Raw genomic sequence first — 20,510 nt, forward strand, 5'->3', positions numbered from 1 at the left:
TCACAAAAATATGGACAAAGTAAGGTGGGAATTTGGCATTGACCCAAAGAAAGGAGGTTTGGGTATTGTGGAATGTAGAAAGATCAGCAGGCAAGGTATATGGGTAAGTGGATTATCAATGCCATAGAAGTGACAGATTATGGGCTTATCTTCTGAGAAGAAATCTTGCTAATGTTAGATCTTGAGATGCAAACCATGGATATGTTGCCTGAAGTACCCTCCCTCTTTGGCAAAGAACCCTATTCCACTAAATGATAAGAGCTATCGAAGTCTATGCGGAGAACATAGAGTCCCTCAAGCCCTACATTAAGTTGAAAGGGTTTTTCTAGGAAGATGGGGAGCTTCACTGCTCATGACTCCATACGGTTTTTAGTCATCATTGGAGGAGAATGTGTTAAGAAACTATGGCATCAAGATGTATTGAGACTAAACAAAAAAGTACTAAGGATTTGGGGAGACCTTAGCTTTGAAACCAAAACTGGATGATGAACGTAGAATATTCCTTAAGCTCGACAAGTTTTGATGTTCGTCTTTTTCCTGTGAGAATGATGCTTTAAGATAGAAATACACTTCCCTAGATGGGAGGAAGACTATATACTTTGTTAGGGAAACCAAATGAATATCACACTAGAAACTTCTACAGCTACCAGTCTTCTTATAGAGGTTTAACAAACTAATAGACTCACTCAATGCAAGTGTTTAAGAAGGGACTTTGTCTTGACATGGTTAGGTAGGTAGATTTTCTAGAATCTAGGATGGAGGGATTCTTGAAAAGAAGTTTTTTCTATTGTGGTTGATTGTGTACAAGACTATTTGGATGATAAGCAAGGCTATTGTTATTGGTCATGGTGATGGCAGATGCTTTGGATTTTTCTATTGAAGATATTCCTCACCTCTTCATGAACTACAAACAATCCAAGAGGATTCGGGAGCTTGTAAAAGAAAGGATAGGATCTTTTTTTTCAATCATGCTTTCCTCCTTCTGGGTGATGTGCCAAGAAAATTTGTTATTATGCATACTCATCTGGCGGTTGATCCACACAAGTTAGAAATAAAAAGGTGGTGGCACATGAATATTTGTTGGACCAATGTCTCAAAAGGGTTTTCCTTGGTCAAAGACCCCCTAGAAGAATCAAAGAACCTCTTGGAACTTGCTATGTGATGTGGTGGAAAACATTGTGGATTAGTTTAATTTCTTATATCTATCTACTTCTATATCTCCCCATGTGGGAGGTACTAATACTCATGCTTGGGTTTTCTTTCTTTGAGAAAAATCTGTTTTGGATACTTCATATAATACAATATAAATCACAATTCTCCCAAAACAATATGAGCATACAAGATAAATGTACAATTCTTCAAAAAAGAAGCAATCAATCAATAAGACAGAGATATGTCAATGAGTATTCCAATTTGCTATGTAGGAGCTCATGCAACATCACAATGCTCTTTTGTTATGAGCATTTTATGGTGCCAATGGTCTTTGGAAATCTAGAGCCACATGGGGTATAGAACAAGGCCGCTATTGGCCTATCCCTTAAAATGCTATATCAACTTGTACTCTCCACCTAGATCACGATGTTTTTTATACCCTCTCATTTCTTCTTTGATTGAGATTATTATGATATCCTCCCCTTATCAATGGTGTAGGTGTACATATAAGACCTAAGACTTTTTAAAATCCATGCTTATATCTGAATATTGGTTAACTAAGATCTTGTCTGGTTCATGCATAACACAAATTTTGGACTAAAAAAGGGATCTTGTAAGAGAGCCCTTGGGCTTGTGACATGGAAGAATAAGGTATGTAAAACTGAGTATAATTTTGGCTAGTGGAGGGCAATAGAATATTGGAAAAGGCCTGACTTTCCTCCAAAGTTTGATGTAGAGCTCCCACTCGCTACCACACTCTCCCATCACGTTTTTGAATTGTTATGAAACTGGAAAACCAAGTTTCTCACCCAAACTTGCACCATTGGTCCTGAATCTAAATCCAACCACCACACTCCTCTCATTCACTCTCATTTCTCTTCCCTCTCCCTCATTTTTGAGCTCTATTTTGAATTTTTCTTGCTTCAACCTTATTTTCAAATCTGTTCATTTCTTTTGAGCTGGAAGCTCCTCTCTCTGTTGTCCTTTCATGGGATGGAATCTCACACCAAAATCTCATCATTTCCCTTCTTTAGTTGCATTTCTCTCCCATTTCACTCTTATTTAAATGAGATTCACTTTTCCTTCTTCTTGCTCTATCTTGGGCATTTTTCTTTCAAATCTTGCCACTTCTTCTCTGATCTTAGATTCTCTTGCGATCTCAAATCATTTTTGTGTAGAAACTCAAGAAAATCAATATTCTAGATGACCATGAATGATGCAGGAGGAGCTACTAGACGAGATTCTTTGAAAAAGGTTGAAAGAAGATTGATTTTTAGGCATTACACTTGGCTATGCATGAAAATCAATCTTTCATTTGTCCATCTCTCAACACTATTTAAAAGGGACATTTTTTCGAAGAGCTTGTGAAGTTTTGGGATCTATCCAAGCAGCTTCCATGGAGGTTGAGGTGAGATATCCTTTGGAACAATGCAAGACAATGGAAATGATGTAAATTTTAAGAAATGATTAGTTTATACTTCATTTTGTGTAGTTGTGTTGTTTTCTTTTACTACATTGTTTGAAAATATTGAAAGATTTGTTTGTTTTGAAAGAAATTTCATGAAAAGTGAGCTTATAGAGGCTTTCTTACCAGAAAGAGCAGTCACACCACTCTTTCTATGTGTAGTTTTATGCAAAAGATAGTTTGAAATAGGTTTCAAGATGTTTGGGACAATATAATTTGTTTTGGATCAACATCCCTTAACTTCAACCTCCTGAAAATATAAGAGGTGTCACTAAGAATCAGGTACTGTTCATTCAAAAGTTTTGGATTTATTTTATATTTGATAGTTTAACAATGCTTGTAGTATTTAGATGTGATTTATTCTTGATTTACAAAGTCAAGTGCGCCTCTAAATTTGCTAAATGCAAGTCAATTTATTTATTGTTTGTGTGATATCTTTGTATGTGAGATTAGTTTTGTTTTCTATCACTTTACAATGTATATGTGTTGATGTTATTGATATTTATTATTTTATAAAGCATGTTTGATATAGTTTGTTTTAAATTCTAATCTATTTTACATGCAACAGTTTAAGTATGTTTATGATATTTAATTGTATTATGTGTTATTCTATGTAATTTACTAAGTTAAGTGTCTTACTATGTTTTTCTAAGGCAAGGTCATTTTCTTTATTATTTACTTGATCTGTGTATGTGGTATTAGTTTTGTGTGTTAAATATATATGTTGTTTGTTGATGTCAATATTATATTATGTTAAGTGTAAAGTGTATGAAACCATGGAGGCCCTCAGAAAAAAGAAAAAGATGGACATCCATTTTCAAATTGATGCTGAAAATGCACCATTCTAAAGAGGAATGAATTCTCCTTGGCAAGTGAACGTGATTTGGTAGCTCTTTGAAATCAAGGAAAAACACATATGGATTTGTGGTTAGATGGGAGATATATCCAGTAGATCCACAAACTTGTCAGGGCCCTCAATTCCCTGGGTTTACCATCTTAATAAATCTTCTATGTAAGGGTGAGAATGATTTGTTAGGATATCGGAAAAGGTTGATTGCTCATGATGGAGCAAGGAGCCTTCACACCCACTATGAATCTTTGCTTAACAAAAGAGAGAAAAGGATTGCAATGTTAAAGTCTTGGAATCAACATTGGTATCATCTATGCAAGCTACAACTATTCAGATGGCTGCGAAAGAAAAATGGTATGATGGCACAAAGAATAAAAATCAGGAATTATAGGAAAAGGTTCAAACATTAGACGCTCAGTTAGGAGAGCACACTTTAAATGTAATTCACTTATAGATGCAAAACACATATCTTAAAGATGAGACCAAGAAATTGGAGAAAACATTAGCATTCATGAAGGATACTCCTATGGGTCCAACACTTCGTAAGAGGAAATTGTGTCCAATGGATGAAATATCCAAAAAAAGTGGTCATTGGAAGCGTCAAGTGAGAGCTTGGAGGACTGTTTCAGAACGCATGTACGTCCATGATGAACAATCTGGTGCTATGGTGAAGTGTTTACAAAAAAAATGTTGGAGTCTGCTATTCAACATTTCAAATTCAAAAGTCTAAAATAAGAGATAACATCTGCGTCAATGAGCAAATGTCGACATTTTAATATAACTAACGCACAGGGCACCTATGATACTATAGGGATAAGTACGAGTGCATATCATCTCATATTTATGATCTTAAAGAAAGCATGCCTTTCTGTAGGAACAAAAGTTAAAGCACCACTTGCAAAACCAACCGATGTCAATAAGGCAAGGCATGCTCTCAATTTGGGTGTACTTGATTTAGTTGGCGAGCCTCAGCATGTATGTAGTATGTTAATTGTGAAAGGGAAGGCTAGAGAGTCCAAAGAACTAGAACTAATAGTCAATAACAACTTTGTGATGGATGTTCGAAGAGTTTTGCAGGTGATGGTGAAGTTTAATGATACGCTTGTGGAAGAATGCAATGGTTGACTAAAGATCATACTGAAGCTTGATGAAAGTGAGGTTGTCAAAGGTCAAAAATTAGAAAGAGTCGATTTGACATTTATGAATAGAATACATGACCTTCAAGTTGAGCTTGATGATTCAAGGTAGATCAGTGTGCAGTCAGAACAGGAGTTTTGGTGGCTGGCTACATTTAAGGTACCATGGAAATTTGAATTTTAATAAAGTAATGAAAAATGCTTACAATATTTTGAAATAGAACCCGAGTTGGTTTTGTAGGTGCCAAAGAAATCACATTCAATTTTGAAGTGGTTCTTTGACTAAATCGATATCCCAAGTGTGATCAAAGGTTATAACAATGGTGAGCTAGTTGAAGTTGAGGGCTATGGATCCTACAACGTGGAATGGTATCTAGTTGTTGACCTCAAGACTATTAACTGTATGTTTGATGTGGCACATGGAGAAAATGCATCCATCCTTGTCCGTTGTACACAGAAAAGAGAGTACCATTGTAGGCAGGTAAAAAGAACCAAAAGCAATGGGCTTGTGAGCTGGCAAAGATCGATCACACTAAGGCACTGGATCATGATGTTCCAGGGAAAGATCCATCATGGAGGCCAATTCTTGAAATTCCTCTTGATAGAGTACACATTTGTGCACTTCATGCTATTGTCAGAATAATTGAAAAGCTCGTGCACTTATATATCATAGATGCATATAACTTAAAGCCCCCAATAAGAAAGTGAGAGGATGATTACAAGAATTGAAAAGGTGCTTTCAGAAATGGGACTACACTTTGGGGAAGTCAAGATGAGAAAAGATATGGAAAGTAGGCAATATTCCTTGTAAGCCAAGTTTCGGACATGTCAAGGCTTTAAATTTTCTTTTTGAAAAGAAAAGAATGATAGGCTGAAACGTGATGAGTTTGATGTATGGCGAAAGTTACACAGTACCTATTGTGAACAAGGGGGGAAGGGGATTTTGTATGTGGAAAAAACACAAATTTGGTTAGCTCTTGATAGCTTGGTACCTTTGCTACAAAAGAAAAGATTCAACGATGATGAGGTGCACTGTTTGATCAATGATGTGAATGACTTTAACTAGACTATGGAGATCGCTTGGGAAAAGAATCATTTCACACAGTACATGGTAACCCTAACTTACATATTAAGATGTACATATTGATTGGTCCCATACTTATTAATTGGTTTTTTTGTTTGGCAGCACATTTTATATGCCCATGCACCATACATGCATGGCATTATGGAAGCACTAGAGTGTGGTCCACTCAAGGCATGGAAAGATTGCATTGGCAAGCACGTTGTGCCTATAACATAGTGACCCAACATGGGTGTGGTAGAAGTAAGTCAAGCCCGATGGTTCAATTGGTTCAAAGGTGGTATAGGCATATCGAAATAAGAGCAACTGCAATACTAGGAGAACACTAGCATTCAAAGAGTCCTTAGTATCCCATGCAGTTTGAGACGTCAATGCTGAACGTAGAAGAAGAATATACAATTCATCAAATCCAAGACAAAATCATGCAAGGTGGCGTGCGACCCATCACAGAGAAGGGCGCATATGAGTGGAGTCAGATGAAATTGATGGTGTAGACTCTTCCAATGTGGATGTGGAAGTGATCTGAGGCATTTTTTAGTCTTATTTTTGGAGCACTGTCCTGCAGTTTGTCTATTTTGGTAAATGTTCATAATACATTTATGATTTGAATATGCTTGAATGCTATTTTTTGAAGCAATAAACACTGTATTTCCTTTATGCTAAGAGTTTGGGGTATCTAACTATCTCTCCAACCAATTATACTTGGGGAGAAGGAGACTTCTTTGTAAGGGACTAGACACTGCCACATTAGTGGTAAGACCTTCCCAATATGCATATGATTGAGGACATTTCAACAATGGAACCATGTAGAAAGTTATTGTGAACTTTCTTTGCATGAATGATGAGCTATATCAACAAGGTCTTGCCCTATGGAAATTTTATTTTCTATCAAGTGATCTATAAGAACCAAAAGGATCAAAATATGTGAGGGATGCTAGTGCAAAGATTTATAAAGTAGCTCTAAAGAAGTGATGGACACCTCTAAATGTGAAGGATGGTGAGTTACCTACCCTTGAGACGTGATTGGCATGGTGGGATACAAGTTTCCTAATAGGGGGGTGCATTCATGGCAACAACATAAGGATACCAAAGACTAAGCACTCAAGCATGAGGGCTCCTCATGATATGCTTGATACATAAGCTTATATGAGGCCACTGCGAACTCCTTGAATAACTGAGGGCTAAGGATACCAAAGACTAAGCACTCAAGCATGAGGGCTCCTCATGATATGCTTGATACATAAGCTTATATGAGGCCACTGCGAACTCCTTGATACATAAGCTTATATGAGGCCACTGCGAACTCCTTGAATATCAAAGGTCGAGGTGGAACACTCTTATTCCAAAAGATGAACTTGGACCCATGGCCTAGGATTTTGACATCCAAGCCTTGGTGTTGATAATCTGGTCGAACTCCAAACCGGTGCCACCATCGTGCTCCCAAGATGACATCCGCTGCTTGAGTAGGTCTAACCTTGAGTGGCAGACTGTGTACCCACCCTGAGATCTTCAGAGTGGTTGAAGCTACCTACATGTTGGTCTTTATCTGTTGCCCTGGAAATGCGCCATTCATGGTCATCGGTTCCATTGGCGTGAGAGGCAACTGAGTCTTTTGAGCTGCTTTGGTGGAGATGATGTCCTCAAAAGTACCTGAGTCTGTCAGGATAAGGACATTCTGACCACCGACTTGCCCATAAAATTGAAACATATCGGGAAACTCACGAGGCTCCCCCTTTTGCTGAGCTTCAAGCTCCTAGATGACTACTGAGGTTGTCCATGTAGTCTGCCTGTTCATCAAGCTCCTCATTGACTACTGAGGTTGTTGAAGCTATTGCTAAACCACTTGACGTGGCTCTTGCTATTAGAAGCTTCCGGTAATGTGGGCAATATTTCTTATTATGGCCCATCACATGACAATGGAAGCATCGATTCTCCTTGGCTCATGTTACTGTATCCAAGTACCCACCATAGCCATTTCTATCCTTTGCCATCCAGCTCTTCTTCTGCTGCCCATTCCCACCATCACTTGGTGTGGAATCTTGGGACTTCTTACTATTGACCTAGTTGGATCCTTCACCATTGTGCATGAGCTCAAAATTCTGAGAAAGCTCGTTTGCACATTGATAAACCCGTGGCCTGAAACTTCTGACATACCACTAGATGACTGTACGCAGCCCATGGAGAAATTTATTCAGCTTATAATTGTCCTCTAGCTACAACTGTATAAACACTTGAGTGAACTTATTGGCATAATGATTCACCATCTCGGTGTCTCTCTAGCATAGCTCGTAGAACTGACTTTGGAGGCTGTCTAGGTACTGCCGTGGCAGGAATCGTGATCTGAGGTCTTTCACGAACCTAATTCAATGCGCTTTTGGCTTCTCAAGCTTCACGATCACGTTCTTCTTTTGCTTCCCCAACTACCCTTTTAGCTTCTTGAGCTTCTCGCTCACTTATTCTTTTGCTTCTCGAGCCTCCCGATCACGTTCTTCTTTTACCTCTCCTGATCTAGCCTTTCACGCTCTTTGGCGGCCTGCTCACGATCATCCCGCATCTCTTGAAGCCAGTGGTCATGTGGATGAAGCGCCTCGGACTATTGTTGCTGCATTTGCATCATAGCTTGTAGCATGATTGTCATGGCAAACATGGAAGTGTCTGTAGGATTATGTGGTGGGGGTGGGGGTGGTGGTGGCGGTTTGAGGCACTAATCTACCCCTGTGTTGGACTCCTCACTGGTGCTCATGGTGTCCTTGCCGAATCTTGTCTGTGCCATAAAACAATAGAGTTGCCCCCAAACTAACCCTCCATATCTCAAGGAAAGAAAATTAAAGCTTTGATATTGATGTAGCGAGTATCCTCAATCTCCACCCTACTCACTAAGTACAAACTGCAAGATGATGCACTCAACACACAAAGTGATGCAGTGGATGTGAGTGAGAGAATCAGAGGGAGAGAATAGAACTGAAATGTATGAATGCCCAAAGGGCTGAATACAACTATATGGAGGGGCCGAAACCCTCAATTGCAAAACCGGAAAGAAACTAGGAGGTGAATCCTCACTAGATCCCTAAAGAGGCTGAGGCTAGCCTGCTAGTGAACTGTGGGGAGACCTTGCTGCTACTGCTATTCTGAGGCTATGATGCCCAACTGCGGGATGTCCAAGGACAATTAGGCAGAAGCTACGTAATTCAATCTCTCAACCTTAGGTCGAGTTAGATAAATCAGACCTTGTTCATTGGTACCCACCGGAGAATAGTAGGGTAGTGTTTCCATCTTAGGTTTAGAGATAGGTTTAGGTCCAGCCTAGGATAGGAGCCCTTTTGGGCCCCCTCAGGGCTGGAACAAGTGAAGATGTATGGTAGGGGAAGGGCTGCCTTTATAGGCTACCCTAGACCCCTCCCTAGGCCACCTTTTATGGGGCCTAGGGCTGCCTTTTATGGGGGCAAGGGACCAACCCAACCAAAATAACCGACTAAAAAGTTGGCCATTTTGGGCTAGTTGGCTCTGCCCTCAAGCCCTATAAATAAGGTCCATCCTACCCTCATTACTCACTCAACTCCCCAAGCCTTCAACACTCCAATAGCTCCCCTCCATCCTCGTGTGTGTAGCTGTGAACACCTCCATGTTGGCCTTGATCAGCCTCATCCTTTGGCCTTCAGTTCAACCTGTTTGGAAGGTGTATACGCAACAGCACAGTTAAGGATTCGAACCAACAAATGGAATAAGGTTAGGGTACTATTTTAGCAATTTACACAGCTCACTTCTCATCTCTATATTTGAGTTATGACTCTCAGCTTTCTTTAGAATCTATTACTCCTAGCTTTCACTCTCATTCACATAGTAACCCTGCATCCCGATGGACAGCACAAGTCTCTTCTTTGCCTTGTAGAAGTGCCCTACATTGTCAGTGTGGATAGCATGAAGGTATCGCTATTGGTCAGCGTTGCCTCTCTGGGCTTTGGGTCTACAATACGTGTGAACAGTCTACTCTTCAGAAGCGTGTTTCCATGCTCTCTCGAAGAGTGTTATTTGTATTTCTTAGTTCTCCAAGTATAAAGCGAATTCTCCCCTGATTGGGGGAGGGGACCCACAGTGGGTACAGGGATCCCTTGTACCCACTGATTTGTATTTCTGAGTTCTCCAAGTATAAAGCAAATCCTCCCTTGATTGGGGGAGGGGGCACTCAGTGGGTAAAGGGACACAACAAGTGAAGGGGAATGGCAAGGGAAGGGATGCCTTTATAGGCTACCCTACACCCCTCTCTAGGCCACCTTTTATGGAGCCTAGGGCTGCCTTTTATGGAGCCAAGGGACCAGCCAACCACCCATAATAACCGACTAAAAAGTCGGCCATTTTGGGCTGGTTGGCTCAGCCCTCCAGCCCTATAAATAGGGGCCATACTTGTCCTCATTCCTCACTCCAATAGCTCCCCTCCAGCCTCTTGTGTGCAACCCTAAACACCTCCAGAGTTAGCCCTGATCACAACCTCAACCTTTGTCCTTCGGCCCAGCCTGTTCAAAAGGTGTATACGCAACACCACAGTTGAGGATTCGAAACAGCAAACGGAATAAGGTTAGGGTACTGTTTCAGCAGCTCTTTACAGCTTTCTTTACAGTTTTGCACGGCTCACTTCTCAGCTCTATATTTCAATCATCTCTCATCTCTCTTTAGAATCTATTACTCCTAGCTTTCACTCTCTCACTCGCGCAGTAACCCTGCATCCTGGTTAACACAAGTATCTTCCTTGCCTTGCAAAAGTGCCCTACATTTTCAGTGTGGACAGCATCAAGGTCTCGGTATTGGTCAATGTTGCCTCTCAAGTCTTTGGGTCTGCAATAATATACGTGTGCACAATATATCTTCAAAGGCGTGTTTCCGTGCACTCTCAAAGAATGTTATTTGTATTTTTCAGTTCTCCCAAGTATAAAGCAAATTCTCCCCTGATTGGGGGAGGGGGGCCTCAATGGATACAAGGACCCAATCGGTTGTCGACTCCATTCTCTCTCTACCCTCATCTCCTTTCTCTCTCTATGGTGCATAATGCTAATCCCTCGCTAAAGGTTTAAAGGTCTTACTGTAATTACACGATCAAATTTGCATGTTACAATGACATTCATCCTATACTCATTCTTTCTTTCTAATGGCAAAGTTGTGTTGTGTGACCTTTATGCAAGTAGATTGTTGCCATGCAGGCCAATGTTTTCAAAACACTACCCAACATCAACCTGGGACATTGTGGACTATGAAATCGTAATAATTATACATCATGCACAAAAACTTACAAAAATGTGTGAGATCCCCAGATGTCCCGAGTATAGTTTGATTGAAAGCTACAGCTTTTGTGGCCCACATACAGAATGAGCAGAGTGTATAGTGTCGAACATTAAGAACAGAAGATGCTGCAAATAATCCAATGCAGCAATCCCCTTTTTATATATGCCGTCTGTAATTATATCCATTGCTTTCACTATGAGGAGTTGAGGGTGGAGATTCATGAGACGTTGAAAAAGTAGGTAATACTTTCACAGTCAAAGATCTTCTTTCCCCTTTCTTCAATACGCTTGGGTCCTAATGCAAGAACACACAACTTGGCATCAGTATTCTCTCTTGCAACAGACATGAAGTTGAAACCTCTCTCTCTCTCTCTCTCTCTCTCTCTCTCCACACTCCACCAAATGAAACTCCAAAACTCTTTGAGATGTCAAAACACCTGATACGAATTTTATTTTCTTTAAAGGTAGTCTCTTAAGGAGGAAGCTGAGAGAGAGAGAGTGAGAGTGAGAGTGAGAGAGAGAGAGATTCAAGTAGGTAAGGCTAGCTAAGAACTCTCAGCTACCATAAAGGTGTCCATTTGGGTATGTCAGTCTTTTCCATACACACTGTTGGGCCTACTGTAGAGGTTAATAGATCACTTAATTTCAATGAACATAATATAGCAATGGCAATAGTATACCGCAGATTAACTCGCATACTCTCAGAAGGAATTTGATTGATTACTGTACCATTGTCTACAAATTGGATTAACAAAAAAGGCCAAGGGTGTTCTTTTGACTCAGACTTGGAAGACCACCTCTCTCTCTCTCTCTCTCTCCCTCTCTCTCCCCCCGTCCCCCCCTTTAAAAAAACGAAAATACAATTGTTTGGTTGTACATGTAGGCATAGATTAAGTGTGCAGTGTACAAAACTAAAACTTGGAAATGTAATCGATCTCTCTACTAACAATAGGAGAGTGCCAGAGCGATACCCAAATGGGAAAATGGTTAAGGCTTGGGGAGAAATCTTCAAGGCATCAAAAGGAGAACATCTCAAAAACCTCAAGCCAATTGGAGGCCCATGCCATAAAGATTCCATTACCTGACCCAAAAAACTAGCTGAGTTGCAAAAGGTCCTGTTGAGCTATGGGAGGCTCATGATGTAAAGTCTCAATTAACTAATGTGGAAAATGGTAAAATGTCTCCACAAAGCATGTCTTAGAAACGAGAGCGTGAACATTGCCATCCTTGTGAAAAAGTTAAATTGTAAAGGAGTTAAGTCCACACCCCACCTCTAGTGTGTCAAGCAAAGACAAGAGTACGCAATGACGGCGCAAATGCCCTTCAAAAAGGCTGAAGGGGCCATTAGAATTGTGTTGCCATAGAAAGCACTGTTTAATAGTACAGACCTTGCAACTGGTGCAAAAGTTTCATTGAAATCTTCCCCTAAGAACCAGATCAAGTGGGTAGGAACCTCAAGGATGGGGAGGAGAAAGGCAAGACCACCGGGGAGAGCTAAGATTAGGGTTAGAAAGGTAGGCAAGGGAGGTCTAGAATCCCCAAGGTCTAATGTTGGCACTTCTTAGCTCCTCCAGAAGGGGGATGGATGAAGCATACAGCCTTGAGGAGGACATACCCTTGTTAGTCGTAGCAAGGGGAAAGGGGCTGAGCAAACTGAATTATTGAGAATGAAAAGAGTGCACTCGAACCCGCAAAATTGTCTGCACATGCAATGTTAGAGAAGTACATCAAGCTCCAACAGCAACGAATACAATTAGGATGCTTGGTGAACTCCTTTGGTTTACATGAAATACTGTCTTTTTGGCGGGGTTTCTTCTCTGCTTGGGCAGATTCTGCTCAGGTATTTTGCTTATAGGGTTTGTGAAGATCGCTAGTAGAGTTCTATTGGCTTCTTCATAACGCAGACTTTATTGAACATCAGAAGAGATCTACAGTTTGGGTGTCTTTTCCTAAACTTCAGTTGTTCTTGTCCTTGTTCTTAAGACCTCAAGTTGGACGTATGGGAACATGCTAGGGAGGGTTCTATTGCCCTCTTTTCCTAAACTTCAGTTGTTCTTGTTCTTGAGACCTCAAGTTGAACGTATGGGAACATGCTAGGGAGGGTTCTCTTGCCCTCGAGCCTGAATATTGTGGGCAACAATATCACTCGCACAGGGGGCATTGTGTCACCAAGAAGCATAGTCACATTGAAATGTTTCCATGAAACGGCTTCAAGGTTTCTCAAGCGTTTCAAGAAAACCTTGAAATGTTTCACTATGAAACGTCTATTATGTGAAATATATAAGCATTGAAACTTGTTTCAAACTCTGAAACTTGATAAAACATCAAATATGCAATACTCTATAGAACTGAAAGTTGAAACCTCAATAGCTTCCAAAATTCTAAAGACTAAGTTCTAACATCATGCTACAGGCAATAAAAAAGGGGTTTTTGGGGGCAAAACGCGTGCATTTTAGCCATTTCAATGAAACATTTGATGCATGAAACGTCTGAAAGTTTCAATGGCTGAAATACATTTCAATTTGACTATGCCAACGACAATGGTGCAAAGCAAGCCATAGCAAGGCAATGCAGACGAATGTGTTGGATTTGCTAAATAAAACCCGTAGGTGTGTTAAGTCCTAACATGAACTCACACAACGCTCGCACATGTAATCAGTATGCATGTACATAAATAATCAATAATTTAAATTTTGTATTTTAACATGGAGAAATTAATAATCATGAAAATGAATCTGTTACACTGGCAATCACAGCTATGTCATCTGTCTGAGATAGCGCCGCCAAAGAAGCATGGGCAAGCCTTGGCTAGGTGGCCCAGTAGGCATTGTCTTGGCAGTCCTGAAACCTCCACTCTCTGGTGAAATACACTTTCACTGAGAGTCTCCAACATCACCTTCTCTGGAAGGACTCCACAATCAGGCAAATCTGGAAAATAAAGAGTAATCAAGAACCTCAGCGCGTAATGAGTTGACTACCATGGGATGAGGAAGATCAAATGTGGACCCAAATAGACAAGGCTCTACTCGATAGGACCAGTGTGATCTCTCAAGAAGTAAGCTGAAGAAGGAAATACCCCCCTCCCACAGATATTGGGTCACCCTCAAGTATCGAACTCACCAGAATTCAATCTGTATCTGTCATTGTGTTGTGTGAGACAGACACAATGCGTCCCACTCATGCGATGTCAATTGAAGCTATTGTTTGTCCTTGGAGGAAAGTGATATCCAGAAGGTGGTGGGGATCCAGAAATCTTAGGAGAGCTTCTCTTGCCAGACACAATGGTCACCGTCAAGTCTTTCCCCTATCAAATTGTAGCCCTAAATCTACTAGCAAAAGGAGAGGGGAAGGAGAGGGAGCAGGGAAACGCTGAAAAAACAAGAGCAAAAAGCTGGAGCAAAAGGGTAAAGTACAGGAATGGAGGAACATACAGGGGTTCAAGGGCAGTGAAGGGAAGCAGTGGGTTGCGCAAGGGCCATGAGCCTACCTAGGGGTCTCAAGAAATCCCTTTGCGAGTCTCAACTTGCAAACAGGACAAAGAAGGCCTTGGGAATGCTCGGGCCAGGCAGAGGATGGAGCAAGGGACATGATAAGGCTGCCAGCAGATGGGAAAATTACAAAGGCTAGGAGAACTGAGGCCATGATTGTCACCTCGCGGCATAACGACTGTTCTAAAATGGGTCTAGGAACTCGGGGGAGGAGGCAAACCAGCTAGGCCATGAACAGAGGCCTAGTGAGGCCTGAAAAGATGAGGAGGATAGGGGCTCAAGTTGAGCGAATTGAGTCAGATTAGTTGAGGCAAAGGTGAGCAGCTCAAGGATCTGGTGCAAAGGAGCAAATAGGGACAGTAGAGATGGGCAGCAGCGCACCATAGCCTACATGATTTACATTGTACCACACTTCAGTAGAGGTATATGTCACACTCTTTATCGTTTTTGTGAGTGGGAGATACACATCTCTCCCTCTAGTGTTTCATGCATTGTACTGATGGTCATCTCTCTCTCTCTCTCTCTCTCTCTCAGTTGGGGACTTCAACCCGAGGACAGGGGGCTTGTCAAGCACCACTTCTCGACTTCAAAGACGATTCCATTTTACTGCCAAACATTGATCTTGAGGACGCAGGTATGCTGCGAGTTTCAGCTGATAGATGAGAGCTCCGGTCACATCTTACGGGCAAGCTCTGTTAGATCTAGGCAGGATGCATGATCTTATTATTTATAATGGTCTTGTTAGATGTCCCTGCTCAGGTGGTTTTACCTGCTTCCCACATGGAGGGGGCTCTAGCGTTGTTGATTACTTCATGGAATCCCCCGCCTTCGCCTCTCATATCACTGATATCACTGTCGCACCCTCTCCTCCCAAGGCCGATCACACATACCTCTTCTTTAGTATCTTTACACCCCATCACGCAGTACCTCCCACTCCGCAGATCACTCACACCCCTATCATGACATACATTTTGACCGTAGTCTCTCACCTATTTATTCAGCTCGCCTTTACATACTTCTCACATATATTGACTTTAGGACATAGGAAAGGGGAAGGAAATGGAGGGTTTATTTCTGCTTTGTGGACTTCCGCAAAGCCTTTGATACGTCCTGAGAGCCCGCCTCATCAGGCGTCCGCAAGACTTGGGTTATAACCAGGAGATCATTTGGGCTGTCATGGCACTTTACGAGAGGGTCTTAGGCAGAGTTTGGATAGGGTCTAGATGGACAAATAAGATCACGAGTACTATTGGGGTCAAACAAGGGTGTCCTTTATCACCAACCCTGTTTGGCCTATATATTGATGAACTTGAGACAGTTATGCAAACTCTTATCTTCCTCAGTAGAGGGTCTCCAAAGACACCTAGATGCACTACAAACCTTTTGTGATTCCCATGAGAAGGTCAACCTTGGTAAAACCAAGGTCATGGTCTTCAACACATCCCAAGCCGCTATGCACCAGGAGTAGTTCACTTTCGACGGGTTGCCGGTTGAGGTTGTTTCGTCATATACATATATAGGCGTTCTCTTCTCTGGACCTATCTTTACTATGAGACCGGCGACGCACGGCTGAGTAGAGGATACACTTCATTGGCCAGATTAGAGAGGCGGTGCTTCTACTCACATTTTCAAGAACCGCGGACCAAGGGCTTGCTTTTCGACTCCTTGGTTCGCCCAACGGGGATGTATAGCAGCTCTAGTTGGGAGCCGGCTCTGTCAGATATAGAGTAGACTCGAGTGGAGCGCCTACAGGTTCTCATGCTATCACGGATGATTCACAGTAAGCCATTAGTTCCTCACTAGATCATTCTGGATGAGTTTGGGTCATCTCCACTACAGCTTGATGCAGCATTTCAGGTTATTACCTACCTATATCGGGTCAGGGGGTACGGAGATTGCACTTCTGAACAAACGCAACAGATTACCGTGGCTAGCATTGTCCTCCTCTATGGCACTATCAGCAGCACGTGATCAGAGATGCTGGTTTGCACGCATAGAGAAATGGTTTGAGCACTTGGGACTCCACGTGGATAGACTCCCCCTCCTTCCACTATAGCATTGAAGCGCCTTTTTCCCCTCTCTTGTCTCATGAGGTCAATCAGGTCATTCATGAGGATCTTTTGCAGCTACACGCATTCAGAACCTGGTTGGGACCAAGCGAGCTTCCAGTGAAGCTCAGCTTCTACAGGGATCGTTGTTTACATATCACAGTGGAGGATTTTATCGACCTGTTGGGATATACGCAGATCCACCTACCCCACTCACTAAGGATCTCTATTGGGCAGTTTCGGGTCTCTTCACATAGACTTCACATCGAGAGTGGCAGGGTTGAGGGTTTGCCCAGGGAGAGGCGCATATGCACATTATGTGACATCCAAGAGATTAAGTTGGAGGAGCATTTCATTTTCAGATGCCCATGAGATCCGAGGATGCTTCTATTGCCTCTTTAGAGACAGTTCTCGGATATTGTCCCACTTTCTCTCCTTTCCAGACCAGAGATGCTTAGCCTCCTTTATTCACGAGGCAATCAGACACCTCGAGCATCTACTTCGATCATGGAGACACGAGCAGACCTCCTTGATAGACTCTTCTCAGAGCTCGATCACTAAGTTCTTCCAACTAGACCATGCGGGCTCCCACACCACGAGACTCTGCCATGATCATGACATAGAGCCAACGACACGACACCTCAGACAGAGGGTTGATGCACAGATTACGCTTGGGGAGATTTATTCTCTTTTCAAAGTTGGGGCTCCACCGACATGATCAGACGCAGAGCTACGACCAGGTGACGACATAGGACCACGTCCACGGGCAGCAGCGAGCACTCTATTTATGACTTTATGCCCTAACAACCTCATCCCCCTCGACACTCCGATGATGAGGATGTTAGTGTTGGATAGGCGATCAATGACTATAGCACCACTTAGCACTTCTCATTCTGACATGACTATGTAGCACGCATCACTTATCATTTGCACTCTGCATTGGAGTGGATGCTTGTTTATTAGCTCCACCCACACAGCTTGTTTATATCAGAATTTTTCACAATCTCATAGACCCATTGGTCTTTCGAAGACTTTAATAAATTCTCTCTCTCTCTCTCTCTCTCTCTCTCTCTCTCTCTCTCACACACACACACACACCCATATTAGTGTTTCGACGATTATGTTATATTTTGGGTTTGAGGCTTCACCCATTCAGCTCATTGTATCAGGTTCTTACAATCTCATGGACTCTTTGGTCTTTCGAAGACTTTTGATAAATGCTCTCTCTCTCTCTCTCTCTCATTCAACTCATTGAAGCAAGTTCTTCCAGTCTCATAGCCCGTCGGTCTTTCAAAGAGTTTTAAAACTCTCTCTCTCTCTCTCTCTCTCTGAGTACACACTTTCACCGACCTTGTTTGGCCTTTATATAGACGAGCTTGAGTCTTTTATGAGGACCCTAGGAGGAGCTGATTGCTCTCTTGCCGGCTCCCTACTCCAAATTCTATTGTACACTGTTGATGTGGTACTCTTATCCTCGTCCACTAAGGGGCTCCAGAGACATCTAGATGCACTACTGGCTTTTTGCAAGTCCCATGACTTGAAAGTCTACCTAGGTAAAACCAAGGTTATGATCTTCAACACCTCCAAGGCAGCCACACACAAAGAGCAGTTCACGTTTGACGAGGCACCAGTTGAGATTTTCTCATCATACACTTACCTGGGGATTCTATTCTCTGGAGCTATCTTCACGATGAGGCCGACAATGTACGCCCGTCTCAGTAGGCAATACGCCTCCCTTGCCTGACTAGAGAGACAGTGCTTCCATTCACATTTTCACGACCCACGGACCAAGGTTCTCCTTTTTGATTCCTTGGTGACTTGCGGGCATGTACGGCAGCACTTGTTGGGGGTGGCCTGACCTATCCGACATAGAGTGGGCTCGAGTGGAGAGATTACAGGTTCTCTTGTTATATGATCCGCAGCAAGCCATCTGTTCCTCATCAGATCATTCAGGCTGAGTTCGGAGCATCTCCATTGCAATTAGATGCGGCATTTCAAACTATTACTTATCTATACCACGTTCGAGCTTATGGCTCCTGCATTGCAAGACGACACAGGCTACCTTGGTTGTGTGAGTGGACGGGAGAGAGCAAAGTGTGAGAGCAGGAGCAGGAGAGAGAGAGCTGAAAACGATAGTTGCAATAGATGAGTGTGTTACAACTGAAGAGAGTGATAGGTTTTGTCTAAGTGACAAAACCTTATCCTTCACTAACCGTAGTTAGTGAACTAACTGTGGTTGTTGGGGGGAAAAACCTCTAAGTGAGGGAAAAGTGCCCCTAACCTACTTATTACATTACATTGGTCACTGCTAAATTATAACAATAATTCTAACGCCCCCCTGCATTGCCAATGTCATGTACAAGGAAATGATCAATCACCAAAAGGAGATAAGTTCAGGGCACTGCGAAATGCCTCAAACTTTTCTCGTGGAAGTGCTTTGGTAAAAATGTCTGCAACATTGTCATGTGTTGACACATAGATCATACTGATCTCTCCTACATGCAACTTCTCTCTGACGTAGTGATAGTGAACCTCAATGTGCTTCGTGCGAGCATGAAAAACAGGATTCTTTGCCACTGCAATAGCACTCTGACTATCAGTGAGAACTAGAGAAGGACCCTCCAATGAAAGATGGAGATCAGCAAATAAACGACGCAGCCAAACACATTCAACTGTCGCTGTGAAAGCTGCCCTGTACTCAGCTTCACATGAAGAGGTAGCCACTGTAGATTGTTTCTTGCTCAACCAAGAAATACAAGCTTTGCCCAAAAAGAAACAATTGCCACTTGTGGACTGCCTAGTATCATAGTCTCCAGCCCAATCTGAGTCACTGTAGGCATGCATCTGCAAGTCACCCCCCCTGGGAAACATCAAGCCAAAAGACTTGGTACCTTGCAAATAACGGAAGATGCATTTTATAGCCTGCCAATGCATAGTCTTTGGGCTGTGCATATATCTGCTCACCTGAGAAACTGCAAACTGAATATCAAGTCGTGTATTGCAGAGATAAATGAGGCATCCAACAGCCTGACTGTAGAGTGTGACATCAATTGATTCACTTGCATCATGCATTGTAAGCCTCAACCCCGGCTCCATGGGAGTAGCTATGGGCTTACAATCCTGCATATTAAATCTGTCCAAGAGTTTCTGCACATACTTGGATTGAGACATAACGATGCCACTTTTCTCTTGAGTGAACTGGATCCCCAAATAAAAGTGTAGCAGCCCCAAATCTGACATGTGGTCTACAATTCAGCTTTAAAATCTGCAATATTATCTTCATTTGACCCTGTGAGCAGTAAGTCATCTACATAAAGAATGATGACTAAAAGATCCCCCCCATCCTTCTTGATGTAGAGGGTGCTCTCAGTTGGACTATTGTGCAGCCCCTTGCTGGTCAGAAAGGCATAAATTTTTGCATACCATGCACGTGGGGCTTGTTTCAGCCCATACAAAGCTTTATTCAGCTTGCATACCTGAAGTGCATTTCCTGAAATTTCAAAGCCTGGAGGTTGTTTGACATAAACCTCTTCCAACAAGTCTCCATTAAGGAAAGCTGTTTTAATGTCCAACTGATGAACATTCCATTCAAAGTTCATAGCTATAACTGACCGGATGGTTGTCATTCTGGATGTAGGAGCAAAAGTCTCCTCATAGTCTATGCCCTTTTTATGAGCATATCCTTTTGCAACCAGCCTTGCCTTGTACCGATCAATGGTCCCATCTGGCTTTCTTTTAACTTTGAAAACCCACCAAGTACCTATGGCATGTTTACCTGGTGGCAAATCGACAACTTCCCATGTCTGATTTTTCTGAATGGACTGCAACTCATCGTGCATGGCATTCATCCAATGCACATTATCCTTTGCTTCTTCAAATGTCTCAGGCTCCTCCTCATCAAGAAGAGTACCTGCATAAGCTGATTCAACTGATAAAGCACCTCCCCCATGCCGTACTGCACTCCGAGTTCTGCCAGGTAATGGAGCATCAATTTTACTCTCCCTGAGAGTTTGTAAC

At 42.3% G+C, this 20,510-nt stretch overlaps 1 protein-coding gene across 1 annotated transcript in view; it reads right to left on the minus strand.

Annotated features, from left to right (window-relative positions):
• Positions 1-10,939: 10,939 nt before the first annotated feature.
• LOC147900972 (protein RBL-like) overlaps positions 10,940-20,510 on the minus strand; it is a 33,434-nt gene continuing 23,863 nt past the window's right edge. The window contains exon 6 of the mRNA XM_087376089.1: positions 10,940-11,252. Within this exon, the coding sequence (XP_087232215.1) occupies positions 11,115-11,252 (138 nt within the window). The 3' untranslated portion in view covers positions 10,940-11,114. The remainder of the gene's footprint in view (positions 11,253-20,510) is intronic.

The sequence above is a fragment of the Dipteris shenzhenensis genome, chromosome 6 (genome assembly GCF_047967505.1).
Source record: "Dipteris shenzhenensis isolate YYH24624 ecotype China chromosome 6, Dip_SZ_1.0, whole genome shotgun sequence".
Lineage (NCBI taxonomy): Eukaryota > Viridiplantae > Streptophyta > Polypodiopsida > Gleicheniales > Dipteridaceae > Dipteris > Dipteris shenzhenensis.